Below are 26,366 nucleotides of genomic sequence, written 5' to 3' on the forward strand. Positions count from 1 at the left end.
CAGCGGGAGAATCTACTACTCAAACGTGACTCAACTGCGCATGTGCATGAGCCCGCGCATAACTGCTAAAACAAATCTAAGGTAAAAAGTTGCTCGTTTTAAGCAACTTGTTGTTACGAAGCACTGCATATCTTCCTGAAGCCTTTGACACATTTTCAATTGGCAGACGCTTGCATAAACACTGTGTGTCGTCGTCGTATATGGCACATTTCCTTTGGAACTTAAGTTATTTTCGTTTTTTCTCTCGTTTACGTTTTGTTGTTGAAGTATTATTCTGCAGTAATGGGATACAGTAATATCCATTGTTAGAGTATCGGTTCTTACCAGTCAAAATTACACAAAATTAACTGAAAACTAAAACAACGAAAAATTCCCAGAATTCTGAAAATATCCCGGGATTTTTTCCGGTTTTCTCCCGGATGACAAAATTTCTGGGGCTTTCCCAGATCTCCCGGTTGTCCCGGGTCGTATACACCCTGTCTAACATACTGAAAGCGATGACCTAAGAGCTGATGTAGAAGTGAAGGCAAAACACTAAATCGTAAAACACGTGACACATTCAACTCTTTATCACCTAAATTTGAGGACAGGTCTGTCACATTTTACATAATCTACCACTTGCTGGCATGTGGTCAGTGTACATGGCCATTACCTCTTGTGTTCTTAGTCTGACATTCTGGCTATCATGATATGTTTAATCTCATATTGCACTACCTGTCATATAATACAGGCAAGATCATAGTGGTCTTCCACAACTACAACGGGTACGACATTTGGGAGTCAAATCAGATCTCATTCCGCTGACTCTTTTCTCTTCTCTTCCCTCAATTCTCTGGCGCCACTTCATGTATTTTTCTGCTGTTGTGACATCCTTTACCACAAGAGCTGAACATATTTCATAAGGTATGTGTTTTATAAGCTCTCTTGTATTCCGATTTAAGAAGAGGCACTAAGGTCCAACTTCCACTAGGCAAATCTGCTAGTGATTTTCACCACGTTTTCTTCAGTTCAGCATGAAATTTACCCCAGCTATCAAGTTTCTCTTCGTTTTTTCTCATGACACTGGTGGTCTGAGAACTCAAGTAAAAGTACACATTTGCCAAGCTTATCATGTCATCCCACAAGTTGTATTTGCTAACTTGGTTAACCCCTTCAAACAATTTGACAGGCACTGACCAGAAGTTCCAGGAAACATTGATGGATACCCGACTTCCAGCTCTTTTGGAATCCATTGGTTTCCTGAATATACAGACCATGGGAATTATGTACTGCTTATATTCCAGTAATGTACATGTTTTGAAGTACTCAACATCTCCACCAAACAATGCCATATCATAACCCCAATCAAGTCCAAATCAAAAAGTTTCATTGTCAGTGAAATACTACACCTAACACTAAATTAATTTTTATTGTAGACACCAATGTACACAGAGAATAGAACTGAACTCTTCGATAGAAACATCAAATATTCCACAATACGCAAACACTACAAACTTATTAAATGTCAAGTACCTTCCAGAAATGATATATAATAAATAAGCATTATCTATTGTTGGTCAGTCTGAACACAAAACCCAGAGTATGTAAGGCAGTGCCACTAACCTCCGCACAACATTCCATGCTGTACAGCTTGAAGCAAAATAATGAGTTAATATTTTAAAAGTTAGAACCATGTGTCACAGTGACAAATACTGAATTAACTTCTATTCTTGATATTCAAATAAATGACCACCATCGACTAGGGGTGGCACCCATGACTACTGCTGAAAATGTCCTGGGTCTTACGTTTGATTCAAGTCACTGCTTAAATTATGAATTAAAATCTACAGCAATGGTACCTGAAGAGCTCCAGTGTAATGGTCACCATCATTCTGTCAAAAGCCTCATAAGAAGGGACGGTACAGTGGATGGAGTTTCAAGATACCCATTTGCCACTTTGTGTCGGCAAGTGGCACATCAGTGATATGTGGAGTACGTACATACGTATATGTATGCAAGCACATAATGCAGACCTAGAAATAACTATCAGTCAACAGTTTCTGAAATACTGATTTGGCAATTGCAATACTTACAGAACTACTGTCTTCCTTTGGAGTTTGAGGGCTATCCGGTACTGTTGTCTCAAGAACTGACTCCTGTAATCAGAGCAATTACCTTTTCAGGTAAGTGTTATACATAATTAAAACAAAACAAAAAATGTTAAAATTATACAATGACAAATAGCCTGGTCAAATACTTAAAACCTACGAATGTTATTTTCTGCAACAACTTTCTCAACCATCGGTAGCAAGAATTATGTACCCTGAAGGGAGGTACTCTACAGTCTTAACAATCTCTCTAACTACTGAACATAATCGACATATGATGGTGAGATGTTCACATCACTCTTTCACATAAATTCCTTATGTTCATGACAGAAAAATAAAAGATAAAATCACTGTAATGGCAAAATAACTTCAGAGACAAACTTCAAGCCTCTAGGATACCTAAGTACACTAAGGTGTTTCACAATGTCATTGCCTAGTATACATAAACATTGGCTACAAGCAATTGAAGGAACGAAGTCCTGTATTTAATATCCTATCACTAACATCATCAGAAACACAGCACAAACACACAGCACAGCACAAACACAAAGTTGAACACATTTCATAAAGCTGTCTTGTATTTCAATTTAAGAAGAGGCATTAGGGTCAAACTTCCACTAGGCAAATCTGCAAGTCATTGTCATCAAAAGTTTTCTTCAGATCAGCATGGAATTTATCCCAGCTATCAAGCTTCTCTTCGTTTTTCTCACAATACTGGTGGGCTGAGAACTCAAGCAAAAGTACACATTTACCTAGCTTATCGTGTTATCCCACATGTTGTATTTGCTAATTTGGTGAGCTCCTTCAACCATTTTGTCAGGCACTGACCAGAACTCCCAGGAAACATTGATAGATTCCCAATTTCAAGCTCTTTTGGAATCCATTGGTTTCCTGAATATACAGAATGTGGGAATTATGTACTGCTTGTATTCCAGTAATATACATGTTTTGAAGTACTCAACATCTCCACCAAACAGTGCCACATCATAACCACAATCAAGTCCAAATCAAAAAGTTTCATCGTCAGTGACATACAACACCTAGCACTAAAATAATTTTTATTGTAGACACCATTGTACAGAGAGAATAGAACTGAACTTTTCAATAGAAACTTCAAATACTCCACAATTTGCAAACATTACAAACTTAAGAAATGTCAAGTACCTTCCAGAAATGATAAATAATAAAATAAGCATTAACTATTGGTGGTCAGTCTGAACACAAAACCCAGAGTACACAAGCCAGTGCCACTAACTTCTCCACAACATTCCATACTGTATAGCTTGAAGCAAAATAATGAGTTAATATTTCAAAAGTTAGAAGAAAGTGTCACATAGACAAATGCTGAATTAACTTCTACTCTTGATATTCAAATAAATGATCACCATCGACTAGGGTTGGCACCCATGAATAGTGCTGAAAATGACCTGCGTCTTACGTTTGATTCAGGCCACTGCTTAAATTATGAATTAAAATCTACAGCAATGGCACCTGAAGAGCTCCAGTGTAGGGGTCACCATCATTCTGTCAAAAGCATTATAAGAAAGGACAGTACAGCGTATGGAATTTCAAGATATCCATTTGCATTTTGTGTCGGAAAGTGCCACATCAGTGACATGTGGAATATGTACAGACATAGATGTGTATTCAAGCATGTAATGCAGATGCAGAAATAACTATCAGTTAACAGTATCTGAACTACTGATTCGACAATGGCAATACTTACAGCACTACTGTCTTCCTTTGAATGTTGAGGGCTATCCGGTAATCTTGTCTCAAGAACTGGCTCCTGTAATCAGAGCAATTGCCTTTTCAGGTAAGTGTTATACATAATTAAAACAAAACAAATAAAGTTAAAAATTATAGAGAGATAAATAGCCTGGCCAAATAGTTAAAACCTATGAGTGTTACTTTCTGCAACAACTTTCTCTAGCATCGGTAGCAGGAATTATGTCCCCCGAAGAGAAGTACTCGACAGCCTTAACAATTTTTCTAACTACTGAAATAATCCACATATGGTGGTGAGATGTTCACACCACTCTTTCACATAAATTGCTTATGTTCATGAGAGAAAAATAAAAGATAAAATCATTGTAATGACACAATAACTTCAGAGAAAAACTTCAAGCCATTCGGATACCCAAAGGTTCGCCCTTCTTTCATCTCAATATATGAGCGTAATGTGCAAATTTACAAGTTCAAACTATATTCACAGTACACTAAGGTGCCTGACATGTCATTGCCTAGTGTATTTAAAAATTGGCTACAGGCAATTGAAGGAAGGAAGGCCTGTATTTAATATCCTATCAATAACATCTTCATCAGTAACACAGCACAAACACACTTACACAAAGGCAAAGACATAAATAATGAAGATATCTCTGAAATTTGTTCTTAGTACTTTCTACCGAATTATGTAAAATTCATTTTTAAGAACTCTTTCTTTTATTTGCCATGCTGCCTTAATATTCTATTATTTAACTCTGAACTTGGTAACAAAAAATTCTCACAAAAATTTTTATCTTACACATCATTTGAATTCTTTAAATAATTCTCAAGATTTCCTTCCTGAAGCATTCTCTTGGCTGCACAAACAAAGGCTGCTAATAATTACACTTTATATTTGAAGCCAATGTAGGCATAACACTGTTTACCATATGGGTGACCAACTTTGTGAGAATGATGTGCAGACTGTGTGCTGCAGGATTTGCGTGGTTAGTAGTGGTGGTGTCATAACTTGCTGTTAGGCACTGGTACTGGAATGTTAATAGGGTTGAAACATCAGCATCAGTGTCCATTACAGTTGCCGAAGGTCAAAATGGGTCTGCACAATGTCAGCAGGTCTTTCTCAAAAGCCATTCTACCAAAACACTGGCAATACTGCTGCTGCTGTTCATGAATATTGATCCATTGAAGGAATACGGAGATGTTCACTTTCCACACTGGGGTTCAAGAATATGAATCAAAATTACGAATTAAGTGCTGATTTGGGAGTTACTCCTGGGAGAGGTCAATGGACAGTTGCACCACAGATTGTTGAAGAAGTTAGTGCTGGAATCACTGAGAATGCTGGATGAATTGTGCAGTCTTCAAGCAGTGCACAAACAGTGTCATGACAGCTGAACATTCCATGGTCTACGATTTGAAAAGTGCTGCAGACAACTGTGAAATCAATTTATGTAGGTACCTGGCTACAGCAGCAAGATATTTATACAGAAGCATATTTGTTTGGAAAATATGCTGTATCATTATATTTACTCCACCCATTTCAGTTCTTTCAACCGTCATCAACTGGATGAAAAAAGCAAGTTTATTACGGACACCCATAGGATAGAACTAAAAATCATTGATCGGAAATGCTGCTATTTACAAAATTGTTGAATATTTCAGAATATGCAAACATAAGAAATTTTGGGAACTAGAATTAATAAATAGTAAATTCAAGTAATTGCTGGTGGTCAGGTTCAACCTCGCAATCCACCAGATGCCAGCAAGTGATGTTAACTGCTTCACCACGTTGTATGCTGCAGAGCTCTGGAATCACTCAGGAATGAGAGAAACAGGAAGTGCCAGGAAGCAAACGCAAAATGGGTGCACAAAAAGTGTGGAGAAATCCATAAAGAAATGATCATCATAAGGACTGTCTCAGCATATATAAAAGTCAAAACAAGCTCCACTGAAATTAAAAGGCGGGGTGGCAACATTAAGAGTGCATTGGGAATTCCACTGTTGAATACAGAGGAGAGAGGACATACGTGGAAAGAGTACACAGAATGCTCTATGAGGGGGAGGAGTTATGTGATGACATGACAGAACAAGAAATTGAAGTCAATATGGAAGAGATAAGGGATCCAGTATTAGTGTTAGAATTAGAAGACCTTAGGAAGACTTGAGGTCAAATAAATCAGAAGTGAAAGATAACATTCCATCAGAATTTCTAAAATCATTGGGTGAAGTGGCAACAAAATTGCTAATCATCCTGGTGTGTAGAATCTATGATCCTGGTGACATTCCATTAGCCTTTTGGGAAAATTCTCACCTACAAATTTCCATTTCCCAAGACACCAAGGGCAGATACGTGTGGGATCTATTGGACATTCAAGGTTACAATTCATGTATGCAAGTTGCTGTCAAGAATAATATACAGAAGAATGGAAACGATAACTGAGGATCTATTACATGACAATCAGTTCAGCATTAGGAAAGGGAAAGGTAAAATGGGGGCAGTCCTGACATGCTTGACAATCAAAGCAATATCAAAGAAAAATCGAAACACATTCATTGGATCTGCCAATAAAGAAAAAGTGTTAGACACTGTAAAATGGTGTAAGATGTTCGAAATTCTGAGGAAAATAGACGATTGTGAAATCAATTTATCCATCCGCCACGACTAACCATTTTCATTTAAACTAGGAGTAAGTTATAGGAACAGATGGGTGATACACAATTTGTGTAAGAACTAAGAGGGAACAATAAAACTGGAAACAAAGAAAGCAGTGCTCAGATTAAAATGAGTGTAAGATTGAGACATAATCTTTCACCTCTACTGATCAGTAAATACATCAAATAAACAGAGACAAGAAAGGGGGGGGGGGGGGGGGAAGAGAACAAGGTGACATAATATCAGTGATAAGATTTGCTGATGAATTACAGGATCTGTTGAATAGACTAAACAATCCAATGAGTACTGACTACGGAGTGAGAGTAAACCAAACAAATACCAAAGTAATGAGAAGCTGCAGATAAGAGAATACAATGCAAAACTGATAATCACTACGTTAAGGAGTTCTCATACCTCAGAAGGAAAATGACACATAATGGGCAAAGCAAGGAGGACCTAACAAGCAGACTGGGACAGACAAAGAGGGTATTCCTGGCCAAAAGATGTATACTAGTATCACACACTGCCCTAAATTTGAGAAAGAAATTTCTGAGAATGCACATTCGGAGCACAGCTATGTACGATAGTGTCTCACAGACTGTGTAAAAGCCGGAACAGAAGATAATCGAAGTGTTTGAAATGTGGTTTTACAGAAGAATGTAATAAATTTGGTGGGCTAATAAGTTAAAAAATCAGGAGGTTCTCCACAGAACAGTTGAAGAATGTAATGTATGGAGAACACTAACAAGAAGAATATGTAGGACAATAGGACATGAGTTATGAGATTAAGCGATAACTTTCATGGTACTAGAGGGAGCTGCAGAAGGTAAAAGCAGCAGCAGAAGATAGAGAGTGAGAAACATTCAAAATATAACTAAGGCTCTAAGGTGCAAGTGCTATTCTGAGATGAAGAGATCGCCACAGGAAACGAATTTATAGCATGCTCCATTAAACCAGTCTGACATCTGATCACCACTTTAAACAAATCTTTGAAAGGCACACAGCATCCTTGTGTTTGTATGTGGTTTTGTACACCACTGTGACACCATACTCCTGAAGCCTCAGCATACAAACAACCAGTCAATCTGACTGATTCATTATGCTCATCATCTAGAAAAGAGAATCTTGGTTCATTACCGGCATGACTAATATGCAAATAAATAAAGATACTCTTGTTCATGACCCCCACAATTCCTGGGCACTCTTTTGGTTTGAAAGTAGTCATCTCAGACTTGGAGGAGAATTCTCTGGAAGCATAAGCTATCACCTATTCGGCACCTTCCTCAACATGTACTATAAAAGCTATGATGGTAGGTGAAGTTCATGCTTCCTTAAGGACAAGTCAAGACTTTCTTGCACCACACTCTAGAAAAATTTGTCATCTCCCTGCAGCAGTTGTTGCAATGGACATGCGTGGGTAGGGTAAGCACATCCTGAAGGAACTTCTCACATCACAGTTGTGCCAAGAAAGTGGAAAAGCTTGTGCCTGCTTTTATTTTCTTTGGATCAGGATGACTCCATTGCCATTAACTAACTGGACAATTTTTTTTTTCTTTTCCTTTTTTTCAGGAGAACAATAGGATGTCTTTCAGATTCAGGGAGGCTTTCAGTGTGTATACACTTTAGCACAGTTCTCAGGTGGCTCGGATGTTCTTCAAATGTCTTCCAAAAATGACAGTATCATCCAGACAGCACAAATATGTTGCCCATTTAAGGTGTTGAAGAATGATGTCCATTACATATTCAAATGTGGTTGGGGCACTCCATGGAACTCACGGACTTCAAACGTGGTAGGGTGATTGGGTGTCACTTGTGTCATACGTCTGTACTCGAGATTTCCACACTCCTAAACATCCCTAGGTCCACTGTTTCCAATGTGATAGTGAAGTGGAAACATGTAGGAACATGTACAGCACAAAAATGTAGAGGTCGAACTCATCTGTTGACTGACACGGACCGCAGACAGTTGAAGAGAGTCGAGTACTATGACACTTAGGCGGGAGGTGAGAAAACTTCGATTTTGTGGTTGAGCGCCTGCCCATAAGCCAGACATAATGTCTGTAAATGACAGACAACTCCTCGCTTGGTGTAAGGAGCGTAAACATTTGATGACAGAATAGTGAAATATTATTGAGTGGAGTGACAAATTACTGTACACAATGTGGAGGGGACTTGCATCCCTTGATGTTTTTCATGGCGCTATCACAGCACAGGCCTACATTGATGTTTTAAAGCACCTTCTGGATTCCCACTGTTGAAGAGCAATTCGGGGATGGAGATTGCATCTTTCAACACGACTGAGCGCCTATTCATAATGCACAACCTGTGGCACAGTGGTTACAAGACAATAACATACCTGTAATGTACTGGCCTGCACAGAGTCTTGACCTGAATCCTATAGAACACCTTTGGGATGTTTTGGGACACCGACTTTGTGCCAGGACTCACCGAGCAACATTAATACCTGTCCTCAATGCAGCACACTTTGAAGAATTGGTTGCCATTTCCCACGAAACCTTCCAGCACATGACTGAACATATGCCTAGGGTGGAAGCTGTCATGAAGGCTAGGAGTGGACCAACACCATATTAAATTCCAGCATTATCGATGAAGTGTGCCAGAAAATTGTGACTCAATTTCAGCCAGGTGTTCAGATACTTCTGATCACATACTGTGTATTTCTTGTTAATATAGTTCAGTTCTCGGTAGTCAATGCACAAATGTCATATGCCATGTGTGTTTCTCACTATAACCATAGCAACCATAGCACAGAACCAAGGACACACTGAGCGTTTAATGATGACATTTTGCACCACTTTCTCCATTCCACCTGTGTTACTCATCATTCATCCGGCAACAATTTATATGATTGCTGGTTAATTGAAGGATGATCCACAGTGCAATCAACAATACACAGAAACAAACCTCTGAATTGGCTAGCTCATAGAGAGGCTGGTCGTCGATGAAGATGTCAATGAGATTTTGTGATATCATACTTACTGTCATCCATGGAGGATCTTTATCTGTGGTGGATTCACCTCCATAGATGGTTGATTCACTTAGTTTTTCAAATTCAGTGGCTAGGAGAATGGCTGGTACCTCTGACAAAGACAGGACAAGGCAACACCATTTAGGAGAACAAATACACAATCGGATGACAATGGTGTTCATTCCATAGTTGACTGTAATCATTTACAGCTTGCTGGCATGAAGAGAAATGTTGTTATGGTTGACATCTGGTGGTGTAACAATTGCCAAACACTTGCCTTCTTCCCCTGCAACGGTATACACTGTGTCCAGGTGGACTACAGTGGATACAAACTGCCTTGTTTCTCCTGCTCTCCAAATGTCTGTTTCTCAGCGGTGCATTATCCTTGGCAGGAGTAACGGTTGAACCTGCTTTGGTGAGGTGCTGGGTTGTCATGTGATGGCTACAGTATTAGTTCAAGTTGACCAAATCAATTCATGCTGACAAGTTTCACTGGTGTCCGAGACTGGTGCTGAAGACTGATATACTACTTCTTTAACACACTGTGTGTGTGTGTGTGTGTGTGTGTGTGTGTGTGTGTGTGTGTGTGCGCGCGCGCGCATTTGCAGTGGTTCAACGATGTAGTCATCAGCACCCATACGCTGACTATGTGAGACCAATGGGGCTTCTCCCTTGTGCTCTTGTTTACAAAACACACATGACTCTTCTGAATGGTACAATGGAGCAAGTGAGGCAAAGCAGACCATTACAAACAATGACATCTGATCTGGACAGCCACTAAGAGGCAAGTCCCGAAAAGAAGATCGGCGGATCATAAAAAGAGTAACGGGCGGAGACAGTCGATCGCTAACGTACTAAGTGCGGTGACCTAAGACCTGAGGTAGAAGTGGAGACAAAACACAAAATCATAAAACACGTCACACATTCAACTCATTATCACCTAAATTTGTGGACAGGTCTGTCACATTTTACACAAGCTATCACTTGCTGGCATGTGGTCAGTGTACATGGCCATTACCTCTTGTGTTCTTAGTCTGACATTCTGGCTATCATGATATGTTTAATCTCTTTTTGCACTACCTGTCATATAAGACAGGCAAGATCGTGGTGGTCTTCCACAACTACAACTGGTACCACATTTGGGAGTCAAATCATATCTCATTACTCTGACTCTATTCTCTACTCCTCCCTCAATTCTCTGGAGCCACATCATGAATTTTTCTGCTGTTGTGATTTCCTTTACCTCAAGAGCTGAACATGTTTCATGAAGTATGTGTTTTTTAAGCTGTCTTGTATTTCAATTTAAGAAGTGGCATTAAGGTCAAACTTCCACTAGGCAAATCTGAAGTCATTGTCACCAAAAGTTTTCTTCAGTTCAGCATGGAATTTATCACAGCTATCAACCTTCTCTTCATTTTTCTCACAACACTGGTGGGCTGAGAACTGAAGTAAAAGTACACATCTGCCTAGCTTATCGTGTCATCCCACATGTTGTATTTGCTAACTTGGTGAGCTCCTTCAACCATTTTGTCAGGCACTGACCAGAACTCCCAGGAAACATTGACAGATGCCCGACTTCCAGCTCTTTTGGAATCCATTGGTTTCCTGAATATACAGAATGTGGGAATTATGTACTGCTTATATTCCAGTAATATACATGTTTCGAATTACTCAACATCTCCACCAAACAGTGCCACATCATAACCAAAATTAAGTCCAAATCAAAAAGTTTCCTCGTCAGTGACATAAAACATCTAGCACTAAAATAATTTTCATTGTAGACACCATTGTACAGAGAGAACAGAACTGAACTCTTCGATAGAAACTTCAAATATTCCACAATATGCAAACATTACAAACTTAAGAAGTGTCAAGTACCTTCCAGAAATGATAAATAATAAAATAAGCAGTAACTATTGGTGGTCAGTCTGAACACAAAACCCAGAGTATGCAAGCCAGTGCCACTAACTTCTGCACAACATTCCATGCCGTATAGCTTGAAGCAAAATAATGAGTTAATATTTTAAAAGTTAGAACCATGTGTCACAGTGACAAATATTGAATTAACTTCTATTCTTGATATTCAAATAAATGATCACCATCGACTAGGGGTGGCACCCATGACTACCGCTGAAAATGTCCTGGGTCTTACGTTTGATTCAAGTCACTGTTTAAATTATGAATTAAAATCTACAGCAATGGCACCTGAAGAGCTCCAGTGCAAGGGTCACCATCATTCTGTCAAAAGCCTCATAGGAAGGGACGGTACAGTGGATGGCGTTTCAAGACACCCATTTGCCACTTTGTGTCGGAAAGTGGCACATCAGCGATATGTGGAGTATGTACATACGTATATGTATTCAATCATGTAATTCAGATGCAGAAATAACTATCAGTTAACAGTTTCTGAACTACTGATTTAGGAATTGCAATACTTACAGAACTACTGTCTTCCTTTGAAGTTTGAGGGCTATCTGGTACTCTTGTCTCAAGAACTGACTCCTGTAATCAGAGCAATTACCTTTTCAGGTAAGTGTTATACATAATTAAAACAAAACAAAAAATGTTAAAATTGTAGAGAGATAAATAGCCAGGTCAAATACTTAAAACCTATGAGTGTTATTTTCTGCAACAACTTTCTCTACCATCGGTAGCAGGAATTGTGTACCCTGAAGGGAGGTAGTCAACAGCCTTAACAATCTTTCCAACTACTGAACATAATCCACATATGATGGTGAGACGTTCACACCACTCTTTCACATAAATTGCTTATGTTCATGACAGAAAAATAAAATATGAAATCACTGTAATGGCACAACAACTTTAGAGACAAACTTCAAGCCACTAGGATACCTAAAGGTTCTCCCTTCTTTCATCTCAATATATGAGCATAATGTGCAAATTTACAAGTATAAACTATATTCACAGTACACTAAGGTGCTTGACATGTCATTGCCTAGTGTATTTAAAAATTGGCTACGGGAAATTGAAGGAAGGAAGTCCGGTATTTAATATCCTATCATTAACATCTTCATTAGAAACACAGCACAAACTTACTTAAAAAAAAAAAAAGACAAAGAGATAAATAACGAACAAATCTCTGATATTTGTTCCTAGTACTTTCTAACAAATTATGTAACATTCATTTTTAAGAACTCTTTCTTTTATTTGCCATGCTGCATTAATATTTTATTATTTAACTCTAATCTTGGTAGCAGAAAATTCTCACAATTTTTTTTATTTTACACATCACTTGAATTTTCTAAATAAACTCTCAAGATTTCTGGCCTGAAGCACTCTCTTGGCTGTACAAACAAAGGCTGCTAATAATTACACTTTATATTTGAAGCCACTGTAGACATAACACTGTTTACAATATGGGTGACCAACTTTATGAGAATGATGTGCAGACTGTGTGCTGCAGGATTTGTGTGGTTAGTAGTGTTGGTGTCATAACTTGCTGTCATCAGTGTCCATTACAGTTGCAGACAGTCAACATGGGTCTACACAATGTCAGCAGGGATTTCTCAAAAGCCATTCTACCAAAACAGTGGCAATACTGCTGCTGCTGTTCATGAGTATTGATCCATTGAAGGAATACAGAGATGTTTGCTTTCCACACTGGGGTATAAGAACATGAATCAAAAGCTCGAATTAACTGGTGATTTGGGAGTTACTCCTGGGAGAAGCTGATGGACAATTGCACCACAAATTGTTCAAAAAGTTAGTGTTGAAATCACTGAGAATGCTGGATGAATTGTGCAGTCTTCAGGCAGTGCACAACCTGTGTCATGACAGCTGAACATTCCATGGTCTACCATTTGAAAACTGCTGTAGAAAACTGGAAAATCAGTTTATGTTGGTAACTGGCTAGAGCAGAAAGTTATTTTACAGAAGCATGTTTATTTGGAAAATATGCTGTATAATTTTATTTACTCCATCAATTTCAGTTGTGTCAACCATCATCAACTGGATGAAAAAATTATATCATCTGTTGTTTTAGAAATGTATATTTCTCATAGAACACACTTAGATATATCACATGTAGCTTCGGCAAAACAGACAATGCTACACAATGAGATTGTGACAAACTCTTAAAAACTTATAGAAACTACATATGTAATCCTGATAGTTAACAGTCAGGAATGCATGTGTAATTTATATAAGCTTTTTACAAGTATGTCATAATCTGGTTATGATGCATTTTAAATTAGCCAATGCTACAGTTAGTATGTGAGTAGTATGTGTATGTGAGTATGAAAGTGTCTTCTATGAGAAATACACTTTTCTAAACCAACAGATATAATCATTTTCTCCTCCAGTTGATGATGGGTGAACGACCATAAGTGGCTGAATAAATATAATTTATACACCTCAATGGCAAACAATACACTTTTCTATAAACTGTGAAACACAATCTCTAGTAGAGTTCCAGGCTGTCTGTGGATGCAGATGGTTGTCCACAGTGAGCAGTGTTTCTAAAGTGAAATGTAAATACCGGATGCAATTAATGAATGTTATTTTCTCATGTGGGAATTAAAATGTGTTTCAACGGTTTGCTCATTATTTGTCTTCTGCATGTCCTTAATTATAACCACCCTGAGAACATCCATCACGACAAACCATTTTCATTTGAACTTATTCTACTGACTTTCAATCTTTTAAATGAGGCATGTTGTTCTAGGTTTTTCTTTAACTCCTCTCATTGCCGCACATTAATAAATTCAACAGTGGCATATTGTCACATTGTAACGACAATCAAGTTGAAATGTGATTGCAGCATTGTCAATGAAGAACAGCATTTTGCACTGTACACCAGTTTATTACAGACACCCATGTACAGATAGGATGGAACTAAAATTATTGATTAGAAATGCTGCTATTTAAAAAAATGTTGAATATTTCAGAATATGCAAACATAAGAAATTTGAAGAACTATAAGTAATAAATACTAAATTCAAGTAATTGCTGGTGGTCAGGTTCTGCCTGGCAATGCACCGGATGCCAACCAGTGATGTTAACTGCTACACCATGTTGTATGCTACAGAGCTCTGTAATCACTCAGGAATGAGAGAAACAGGAAGTTCCAGGAAGCAAATGCAAAATGACTGCACAAAAAATATGAAGAAATCCATAAAGAAATGACCATCATAAGGACTGTCTCAGCACATATAAAAGTCAAAACAAGCTCCACTGAAATTAAAAGGAAGGGTGGCAACATTAAGAGTGCAATGGGAATTCCACTGTTGAATACAGACGAGAGAGGACATACGTGGAAAGAGTACACAGAATGGCTCTATGAAGGGGAGGAATTGTCTCATGAGATGAGAGAACAAGAAATTGAAGTCAATATAAATGACATAAGGGATCCAGTATTAGTGTTAGAATTTGAAAGACCTTTGGAAGACTTGAAATCAAATAAATCACAAGAGAAAGATAACATTCCCCCAATGAATTCTAAAATCATTGGGGGAAATCAGAACAATACTGCTATTCAACCTGTTGTGTAGAATCAATGATCCTGGTGACATACCATCAGCCTTTTGGAAAAAAATGTCATGTACACATTTCAAAAGTTACCAAGGGCTAATATGTGTGAGATCTACTGGACAATCAGATTAACAATTCAATCATGCAAGTTGCTGTTACGGATTACATACAGAAGAATGGAAAAGAAAACTGAGGATCTATTACATGACAATCAATTTGTGGCATTAGGAAAGGGAAAGGCAAACCGAGGGCAGTCCTGACACACTTGATTATCAAAGCAAGATCAAATAAAAACCAAAGCACATTCACTGGAATTGTCAACACAGAAAAACTGTTCAGCAACGCAAAATGATGTAAGATGTTCCAATTTCTGATAAAAATAGGAGCAAGCTATAGGCAAACAAGGGTAATACACAGTATGTACAAGAATCAAGAATGAAAAGTAAGACTAGAAACCAAGAGCAAAGTGCTCAGGTTAAAAAGAGTGTAAAGTTGAGACGTAATCTTTCATCTCGGCTGATCAGTTCATACACCAAATAAACGACAGATATAAAAAAATGGTACAAGAGTGCATTTAAGATTCATGGTGAAATGATATCAGCGATAAGATTTGCTGATGAATTACAGGATCAGTTGAAAAGAATAAACAGTCCAATGAGTACTGAATATGGACTGAGAGTACACCAAAGCAGGACAAAAGTAATGAGAAGTTGCAGATATGAGAATACAAAGCAGGTCAACATAAAAAATGGTGATCCTTATGTTAAGGAATTCTCCTACCTTGGAAGGACATGACCGATGAAGCAAAGAGGACCTAACAAGCTGACTAGCACAGACAAAGAGGGTATTCTTGGTCACAAGAAGTATACCAGTATCACACATGGATCTTAATTTGAGGAGGAAATTTCTGAGAATGTATGTTCGCAGTACAGCTTTGTATAGTAGTGAATTATAGACTGTGCAAAAGATGGAGCAGAAGGGAATCAAAGTGTTTCAGATGTGGTTTTACAGAAGAGTGTTGAAAATTTGGTCAGTTGATAAAGCACGGAATGAGGAGGTGCTCCACAGAATCGTTGAAGAATGGAAGGCATGGGAAACACTAACAAGAAGAAGGAACAGAATGGTAGGACATTAGTTATCACATCTGCCAATAACTTTCATGGTACTAGAGGGAGCTGTAGAGTGTAAAAACTGCAGCAGAAGATGGAGATTGAGACACATTCAATATAAGGTACAAGTGCTATTCTGAGATGAAGAGATAGCCACAGAAAAGGAATTCATAGCATGCTGCATTAAACCAGTCTGATATCTGATCACCACTTTAAAAAAATCCTTGACATGAACTCAGCATCCTTGTGTTTGTATCTGGTTTTTGTACACCATTGTGACGCCATACCACTGAAGCCTCAGGATTGATCTAGTCAGTCAACCTGACTGAATCATCATGCTAGTCATCTAGAAAAGAGAATCTTGATTCATCACCAGCATGAGTAATTTGCAAATAAGTAAAGCTGCACTAGTTCATGACCCAAACAATTTCATGGCACTCTTCTGGTTGGAGGGTAGTTCATCTCAGACTTGGCGGATAGTACTCTGGACGCATACGCTATCACCTTCTCAGCACCTAACTGTAGATGTAAAACAAATTCACCTAACCCATAACTGTTTGTGTTGGTGTGAAGTTCTGGATCAGCATTCTTGTCATAAAATGCTATTACTGAAGATGATGTTCATGCCTCCTTAAGGACAAGGAAAGAACTTTAGCGCCTCATTGTAGGAAAATTTAGCATTTTCCTGCAGCAATTCATGCAATGGACATACCTTGTTCCAGAAGTCCTTTCTGAATCTCTGGTAGGATCAGCACATCCTGAAAGAACTTCTCACACCACAGTCTTGCTGAGAAGGTGGAAAATCTGTGCTTGCTTTGATTTTCTTTGGAACAGGATGGACTCCATTGCCATTAACCATATGTCTCAAGATTTTTTTCAGATTCATAGGGAGACCTAAGTATGAACACACTTTAGCGCAGTTCTCAGGTGGCTTACATGTTCTTCAAATGTCTCAAAGAGCAAAAACATGTTGTCAATGTAAGGTGTCGAAGGATGGAGGTTCAGGATACCCCTTCCAACTTTGTGTTGGAAAGTGCCACATCAGTGGCATGTGGAGTATCTACAAGTAATGCAGATGTAGAAATAACTATCCGTTAACAGTTTCTGAACTACTGAATTGGCAATTGCATTACTTACACCACTACCGTCTTCCTTTGAAGGTTGAGGGCTATCCGGTAGTCTTGTCACAAGAACTGACTCCTGTAATCAGAGAAGTAGAGGGGGTATTTCAGGCAAGTAGTGAGGGAAGTACACACAATAATGCATAAAAGCGACAATTTTGAGATATTCAATTACCTTTTCAAGTAAGTGTTACACATAACTATAATGAAACAAAAATGTTAAAAATACAGAGAGATAAATAGCCTGGCCAAATAGTTAAAACCTAGAGGTGTTATTTTCTGCAACAACTTTCTCTATCATCAGTAGCAAGAATTATGTCCCCCGAAAAGAAGTACTCGACAGCCTTAACAATCTTTCTAACTACTGAACATATTCCACATGTGATGGTGAGATGTACACAATACTCTTTCCCATAAATTGCTTATGTTCATGACAGAAAAATGAAAGATAAAATGATTGTAATGGCACAATAACTTCAGAGACAAACTTCAAGCCACTAGGATACTTAAAGGCTCTCTCTTCTCTCTTGATATATAAGCCTAACATGCAAATTTACAAGTACACACTATATTCACAGTACACTAAGGTGCTTGACATGTCATTGCCTAGTAGATTCAAAAATTTGCTACTGGCAATTGAAAGAAGGAAGGTCTGTATTTAATATCCTATCAATAACATTTTCATCAGAAACACAGCACAAACACGCTTACAAAAAGACAAAGACATAAATAACTAAGATATCTCTGAAGTTTGCTTCTACCATTTTCTACCCAACTACGTAAAATTCATTTTTAAAAACTCTTTCTTTTATTTGCCATGCTGCATTAATATTTCATTATTTAACTCTAAACTTGGTAGCAGTAAATTATCTTACACATCTCATGGATGACTGAAGATGAGTAGGATAAGCACATCCTGAAGAAACTTCTCACACCACAGTTGTGCGAAAAAGGTGGAAAAACTTGTGCCTGCCTTTATTTTCTTTGGATCAGGATTACTCCTTGCCATTAAGTAAATGGCCCAATATCTTTTTATTTTTTTCTAGGCGACCAATAGAAAGTCTTTCAGATTCAGGGAGGCCTAGGCCTTCATTGTGAACACACTTTAGCACACATCTCAGGTGGCTCGGATGTTCTTCAAATGTCTTTCAAAACCGACAATATCATCCAGAGAGCAAAAATATTATGTCCATATAGGGTGTTGAAGAAGGTTGTCCATTATATATTCAAATGTGGCTGGTGCAGTACGTGGTGGAAATTGCATAACTTTGAACTGATAGAGACAGTTTGGAGTTTTGATGGAAACCTTACTCATGTCAGCCTGAACAACCTCAGTTCTCCAACAGCCTGTCTATGTGTCCTTAGTTGAGAAATAAATTGCTCCTTTCAAGCCATCTGGATTGTCATCAACAACTGGCAATGGAGAAATACACTATGTCATCAGAAGTATCCGGACACCCCCAAAAACATACGTGTTTCATATTAGATATGTTGTGCTGCCACCTACTGCCAGGTACTCCACATCAGCAGTCATTAGACATCGTGAGAGAGCAGAATGGGGCACTCCACAGAACTCACGGACTTCGAACGTGGTAGGGTGATTGGGTGTCACTTGTGTCATACGTCTGCACATGAGACTTCCACACTCCTAAACATCCTGTTGCCAATGTGATAGTGAAATGGAAACGTGGAGGGGCATGTATAGCACAAAAAAGTAGAGGCTGACCTCATCTGTTGACTGACAGGAACCGCAGACACTTGAAGAGGGTTGAGTACTATGTCAGTTAGGTGGGAGGTGAGAAGACGTGGATTTCGTCATCAAGTGGCTGCTCGTAAGGCACATATGATGACAGTAAATGCTAAACAACTTCTCGCTTGGTGTAAGGAGCATAAACATTGGATGATTGAACAGTGGAATAACATTGAGTGGAGTGGTAAATCATGGTACACAATGTGGTCATCCACTGGTAGCGTGTGGGTATGATGAATGCTAGGTGAACATGATCTGCCAGTGTGTGTAGTGCCAACAGTAATATTCGGAGGTGGTGGTGTTACAATGTGGTCTTGTTTTTTATGGAGCGGACTTGCTTTCCTTGTTGATTTGTGTGGCACTATCACAGCACAGGCCTACATTGATGTTTTAAGCATCTTCTTGCTTTCCACTGTTGAAAATCAATTCGGGAATGGTGATTGCATCTTTCAGCACAATCGAGCACCTGTCCATAATGTACAACCTGTGGCATAGTGGTTACAAGACAATAACATCCCTGTAATGGATTGGTCTGCACGGAGTCTGACCTAAATCCTATACAACACCTTTGGGATGTTTTGGAACACCGACTTCGTGCCAGGCCACACCAACCAACATTGATACCTCTCCTCAGTACAGCACTCCATAAAGAATGGGTTTCCATTTCCCACGAAACCTTCCAGCATCTGACTGAACATACATCTAGGGTGGAAGCTGTCATCTACCCTAGGGGTGGGCGAACACCAAATTGAATTCCAGCATTATCGATGGAGTGCACCAGAAACTTGTAAGTCATTTACAGCCAGGTGTTCAGATACTTCTGTACACACTGTGTCCAGCTGGACTACAGTGGATACAGAATGCCTTGTTTCCCCTGCTCTTCAAATGTCTGTTGTTCTGTGGTGCGTTATCCATGGCAGAAGGAATGATTGCACCTGCTTTGGTCAGGTGTTCGGTTGTCGTGATGGCTACAGTATTAGTTCAAGTTGACCAAATCAATTCATGCAGACATGTTTCACTGATGGCAGAGACTGGTGCTGAAGACTGATAACCTACTTCTTTAACACACTGTGTGTGTGTGTGTGTGTGTGTGTGTGTGTGTGTGTGTGTGTGTGTGTGTGTGTGTGTATATATATTTGAAGTGGTTCAACGATGCAGTCATCAGCACCCATACGCTGACTGTGAAGCCAATGGGGTTTCTCCCTTGAGCTCTTGTTTACATGAATACACACGACTCCCCTGAATGGGACAATTTAGCAAGTGAGCCAAGGCAGACCATTACAAACAATGACATCTGATCTGGACAGCCATTAAGAGGCAAGTCCAGAAAAGAAGATCGGCGTATCATAAAAACAGCAGCAGGAGGAGCCAGTCATTCTGTAACATACTAAAAGTGGTGACCTATGAGCTGAGGTACAAGTGAAGACAAAACACAAAAATATAAAACACGTGCCACATTCAACTCATTATCACCTAAATTTGTGGACAGGTATGTCACATTTTACATAATCTATCACTTGCTGGAATGCGGTAAGTGTACAAGGACATTGCCTCTTATGTTCTTAATCTGACATTCTGGCTGTCATGATATGTTGTGACATCCTTTACCACAAGAGCTGAACAAATTTAATAAAGTATGTGTTTTATCAGTTCTCTTGTATTCAGATTTAAGAAGTGGCATAAGGGTCAAACTTCCACTAGGTAAATCTGCTATTGATTTTCACCAAATGTTTTCTTCAGTTCAGCATGGAATTTATCCCAGCTATCAAGCTCTCTTCATTGTTCTCAAAACACTGGTGGGCTGAGCGCTCAAATAAAAGTACACATTTGCCAAACTTATTGTGTCATCCCACATGTTGTATTTGCTAACTTGGTGAGCCCCTTCAACCATTCTGTCAGGCACTGATCAGAACTTCCAGGAAACATTGATGGATGCCCGACTTCCAGCTCTTTTGGAACCCATTGGTTTCCTGAATAGACAGACTATGGGAATTATGTACTGCTTATATTCCAGTGATGTTCATGTTTTATAGTACTCAACATCTCCACCAAACAATGTCACATCATAACCACAATCAAGTCCAAATCAAAAAATTTCATCATCAGTGACATACAACACCTAACACTACAATAATTTTTATTGTAGACACCACTGTACAGGGAAAATAGAACTGAACTCGTCGATACAAACTTCAAATTTTCCACAGAGTGCAAACGTTATCAACTTAAGAAATGTCAAGTACCTTCCAGAAATGATAATTAATAAATAAGGATTAACTATTGGTGGTCAGTCTGAACAGACAACCCAGAGCATGCAAACCAGTGCTACTAACCCATACACAACACTGCATACCGTACAGCTTGCAGGACAATAAAGAGTTAATATTCTAAGTGTTAGAAGAAAGTGTCACAGTGACTGATACTGAATTAACTTCTGTTCTTGATATGCATATAAATGATAACCATGGATTGATGTCCATGACTACTGCTGAAAATGTCCTGGGTCTTACATTTGATTCAAGCCACTGCTTAAATTATGAATTAAAATCTACAGCAATGGCACCTGAAGAGCTCCAGTGTAAGGGTCATCATCATTCTGTCAAAAGCCTCATCACATAGGACGGTGCAGAGGATGGAGGTTCAGGATACCCATTTGCACTTTGTGTCAGGAAGTGCCACGTTAGTGACATGTGGAGTATGTACATACGTACATATGTACATAAGCATGTAACGCAGATGTAGGAATAACTATCAGTTAACAGTTTCTGAACTACTGACTCGGCAACTGCAATACTTACAGCACTATTGTCTTCCTTTGAAGGTTGAGGACTATCCAGTACTCTTGTCTGAAGAACTGAATCCTGTAATTAGAGAAGTACAGAGAGCATTTGAGGCAGGTAGTGAGGGAAGTATACACAACAATGCACAAAAGTGAAATTCTGAGATTTTCAATTATCTTTCCATCATTGTAATGGCACCAGTGCTAGCACAATAACTTCAGAAACAAACTTCAAGTCACTGGGTTCCCGAAAGGATCTCTTTTCTCTCATCTCAATACATGTGTGTTATGTGCAAGTTTACAAAGTACAAACTATATTCACAGAACTGTAAGGTGCTCAAAATGTCATTGCCTAATATATTTAAAAATTGACTACTGACAACTGAAGGAAGGAAGGTCTGTATTTAATATCCTATCAATAACATCTTCATTACAAACTCAGCGTAAACTTGCTAACAAAAAGATACAGCCAGATAACTAGGTTATCTCTGAAATGAGCTTCTAGTAATTGCTACCCAATTACATAAAATTCATTTTTAAGAACTCTTTCTTTTATTTGTCTTAATGCATTAATATTTTGTTATTTAACTTTGAACTTGCTGTTAGCAAATTTTCACAAAAAATTTTATATTACACATCATTTGAATTTTTTAAATGAACTCTTAAGATTTCCTGCCTGATACATTCTCTGACCTGCACAAATGAAGGGTTTTTATAATTATACTTTCACTTTTGAGCCAATGTAGACAGTCACGAATGTGTGTGTAATTTATCTAAGTTTTTTAAGAGTTAGTAAGAATCTGATTATGCTGCATTTTACATTTTCCAATGCTACATGTGGTATATGAAAGCATCTTCTATGAGAAATATGTTTTCTTCCTCCAGTTGATGATGGTTGAAACAACCAAAAGTGGCTGAATAAATATAATTTATACACCTGACTGGGAAATGAAAATGCTTTTCTATAAATTGTGAAATAGTACCTCTAGTGCAGTTCCAGACTGACTGTTGAAGCAGATGATTGTAAATATGGTATGCAATTAATGAATGGTATCCTCTCATGTGAGAATTAAAATGTGTGTTCCTTTCAATGATCTATTCATTATTTGTCTCCTGCAGGTCCTTAATTACAACCAGCCTTTACTTCCATCACAACAAACCATTATCATTTGAATTTTTTCTACTGGCTTCCGATCTTTTAAATAAGGTATATTCTTCAAGGGTCTTCAATCATTCTGCTCAGTGCCTTACATTAAGAAACCCGGTGGTGACATTATTGGTGCATCGAAACCACAATCAAGTCAAAATGCAAAAGCAATGTAGTCAGTGATGAACAACACTCTGCACTGAAAGCATGTTTATTATGTACACCAATGTAGAGATGGAATGGAGCTAAGTCTTTGACAGAAAGTGTTGCTACATACAAAAACATTGCATATTTCAGAATATGCAAACATAAGAAATTCTGAAAACTAGAAATGATAAATACTAAATTCAAATAATGGCTGGTGGTCAGGTTTGGTCTGCCAACTCACACCATACCAGCCAGTGATGCTAACTGCTACACAATGTTGTATGTTGCAGAGCTCTGGCATTGCTCCCTCTCCTGGAGAAACGGTGATACTTTGTTTCAGGAGTTCTCACTGGAGATGGCTACATCACACAGTATCTAGATCTTGCCACTGGGCCTCTGTGTGGCAGCACTGGTGGACCCTCTCTCTGTCTATAATTTGGAGTATAGATTGTCAAGAAGTCTCAGTGTGATAAAAGGGAAACATGTAGTCTCAATCTATATATAGTGTGGTTTTGTGAAGTAACATGTAAAGAAGATAATGATTTCTGGTCAGACAAACACAGGGTCACATCAACAGTAGGAAAAAATGGTATAATGCGAATAGGATTTGTTATGAGCACGAAAATAGGGCAGACAATGAATTACTGGGAACATACAGTGATAGGGTACTTATCATCATAGCTAATACCAAACCAACACCAACAACAATAGTCAAGACATACACGCCAACATCACAAGCAGAAGATGAAGAGAAGTATTCAAGATACTGAACAGGTAATTCAGTATGTAAACGGAGATGAAAATCTAATAACCATAAGGGAGTGGAGTGCTATTCTGGGGGAAAGAGTAGAAGAAAGAGTTATGGCAGAATATGGGCTTGGTAGTGAGAATGAGGGAGACTATTGAGTTTTGCAATAAAAGTTAACTAGTAATTGTGAATACTCTGCTCAAAAATCACAAGGGAGGTTGTATACTTGGGAAACACCAAGAGAGACAGGAAGATTAAAGCTGGGTTACATCATGTTCAGAAGAGATCCTGAAATTAGATACTGAATTATACAGCATATCCAGGAGCAGATATAGATTTAGATTATAATTTAGTACGGGACTGATATAACTTCTGTTCTCAATATTCATGTAAATGATAGCCATGGTCTAGGGGTGGTGTCATTGACCACTGCTCACAATTTCCTGGGTCTTGCATTTGATTACAGACCACTGCTTAAATTATGCATTAAAAATCTGCAGCAATGGCAGCTGATGAACTCCAGTGCAAGGGTCACCATCATTCTGTCAACAGCCTTGTCAGAAAGGATGGTACAGTGGTTGGAGGTTCAGGAGACTCTTTTGCACTTAAGTGTAGGAAAGTTCCACTAAAGGAGGAGTTATCAGCAAAACATCGATGGTATTAGGGTACAGGTGGCAATGGAAACCATTACATACAAGATATAAAATGTGTGGCCTGTAATTAAAAGTGTCTTGATGATCTCTCCACAGGTAAAAGATATTCAATTAGTTCCCCATTCAGAACTACAGTAGGATACTACCAAGGGGGAGATAAGCATGAGAGTAAGATTGAATACACAATGGAATGGCAACATTCTACAAGTTAGAGCACTGTATGCCAAGAGATCTCAATGTGATAGGGAAGCTACAAAATCTGAGAAGGGAAACACTATGGTTAACTCTATATATAATGGGGATCAGTGAAGTGAAATGGAAAAAAGATAAGATGTATGGTCAGCCTAAAACAGGGTAATATCACCAGCAACAGAAAATGGTAGAACAAAGAATAGGATTTGTTACTAATGGGGCAGTTGGGCAGGCAGTGATTTACTGTGAATAGTTCAAAAACAGTGTTTCTCTCAACCAAATCAACAGTAAACCTACACCAACAGTATACAGAGTCAGCAATATGAGAGAAGACAAAAACCTATTGAGTTCTGCAATACCTTTCAGCTAGTAATAGTGGATATACCGATAAAAAATCACATGAGGAGGAGGTATACTTGGGAAAAGCCTCAAGTTACAAAAAGATACCAGCTTGATTAAATCATGGTAAGAGAGAGATTTCATAATCAGATATTGGCCTGTAAGGCATAGCCAGAAGCACATATAGACACACACCACAATTTAGTGTTGACGGAGGGTAGGTTGAAATTTAAGGGACTCATCAGGAAGAAACAATGTGTAAAGAAGTGGCCTGTATCAGTGCTGGAATGATTCCCCATTATCTCTGCTCTGCTTATACTGGGATAGGCAAGAACCTGTGCAGAGCTCTCGCTCATGTGTAGATCTCTCTTGCCTGACTGCACACTTCCCCCACCACCACACCATGCTGTGTGAGTGGGAAGAGGGGGAAATTGCTAATGAAATGAAAGTGCAGTGGTGCAAGGAACATTGAATTGCTTGTATGCAGTTTCGTTGCACATTTAATATTTCACAACAACACAGATCACAAACAATACCAGTTTTCACTGCTACTTGCTGCAGACATAATAAAATTAATATCTATAAAAAAACTATCAGTACACAGACAGACAGATACAGACAATTTTGCAGATTTTCATCAAACAGATTGCCACATATTTGCTACTTAATTAGGTTCATCATTGAAATAAAATTGATATCACATTTGCAATCTCATTATGGAAATTTGGAAACACCTTCCAATTTGAAATTTTATCACGATATGACTGAATATTTGTGTAGATTATTTCAGACAGTACTTCACTATAGATAGAAAAGTCTGAGGTTACTATTAATATTGCCCAGAAGATCACTAATACACAACATGAACAGCAATGGTCTCAACACATTTCCTTGAGGCAAACCCTAAGTTAGCTCTATGCCGATGACTCTCCATCCAAGATAACTTGCTGCATCCTCTCTACTAAAAATTTCTCAATCGAGTCACAAATTATACATGATACCCCATCTGATTGAACTTTCAATTATAAGTGTAGATGTGGGACTGAGCCAAATGCTTTCTGAAAAATCCAAAAATACTGCATCTATTTGACTACCTCGATCCAAAACGTTCGGTATGTCACGTGTAGTACAAGTAGTTACTCTTTTCTTTACTGCCGAAGGACAAATACTGATGTCATAATGCAGAAGTCATGTCAACTAAAGTGGGAGACACTCAAGCATATGCCCCATATGATTAACATAACTTCTGTCCCTTAAAAAAGGCCTCAAAGGATCGATGTTTCCTGTCAGATGAGGATGTGCAGCATGCAGTTATGGAATTCTTCACGCAGCAGGACACGGTGTTTTACCAAGCAGATATCTTCAACCTGATCTCTTGGTGGTATATGCCTCAATGCTCACGGCTATTTTGCCGGATTGGCGTACCAATTCTGG

At 38.5% G+C, this 26,366-nt stretch overlaps 1 protein-coding gene across 1 annotated transcript in view; it reads right to left on the minus strand.

Moving 5' to 3' along the window:
- LOC124721781 overlaps positions 1 to 26,366 on the minus strand; it is a 524,867-nt gene that overhangs the window by 116,884 nt on the left and 381,617 nt on the right. The window contains exons 26-29 of the mRNA XM_047246895.1: positions 21,726 to 21,788; positions 17,194 to 17,256; positions 3,814 to 3,876; positions 2,073 to 2,135 (exon numbers count right to left, since the gene is read on the minus strand). Coding sequence (XP_047102851.1) covers positions 2,073 to 2,135; positions 3,814 to 3,876; positions 17,194 to 17,256; positions 21,726 to 21,788 — 252 coding nt within the window. The remainder of the gene's footprint in view (positions 1 to 2,072; positions 2,136 to 3,813; positions 3,877 to 17,193; positions 17,257 to 21,725; positions 21,789 to 26,366) is intronic.

The sequence above is a fragment of the Schistocerca piceifrons genome, chromosome X, assembly GCF_021461385.2.
Source record: "Schistocerca piceifrons isolate TAMUIC-IGC-003096 chromosome X, iqSchPice1.1, whole genome shotgun sequence".
NCBI lineage: Eukaryota > Metazoa > Arthropoda > Insecta > Orthoptera > Acrididae > Schistocerca > Schistocerca piceifrons.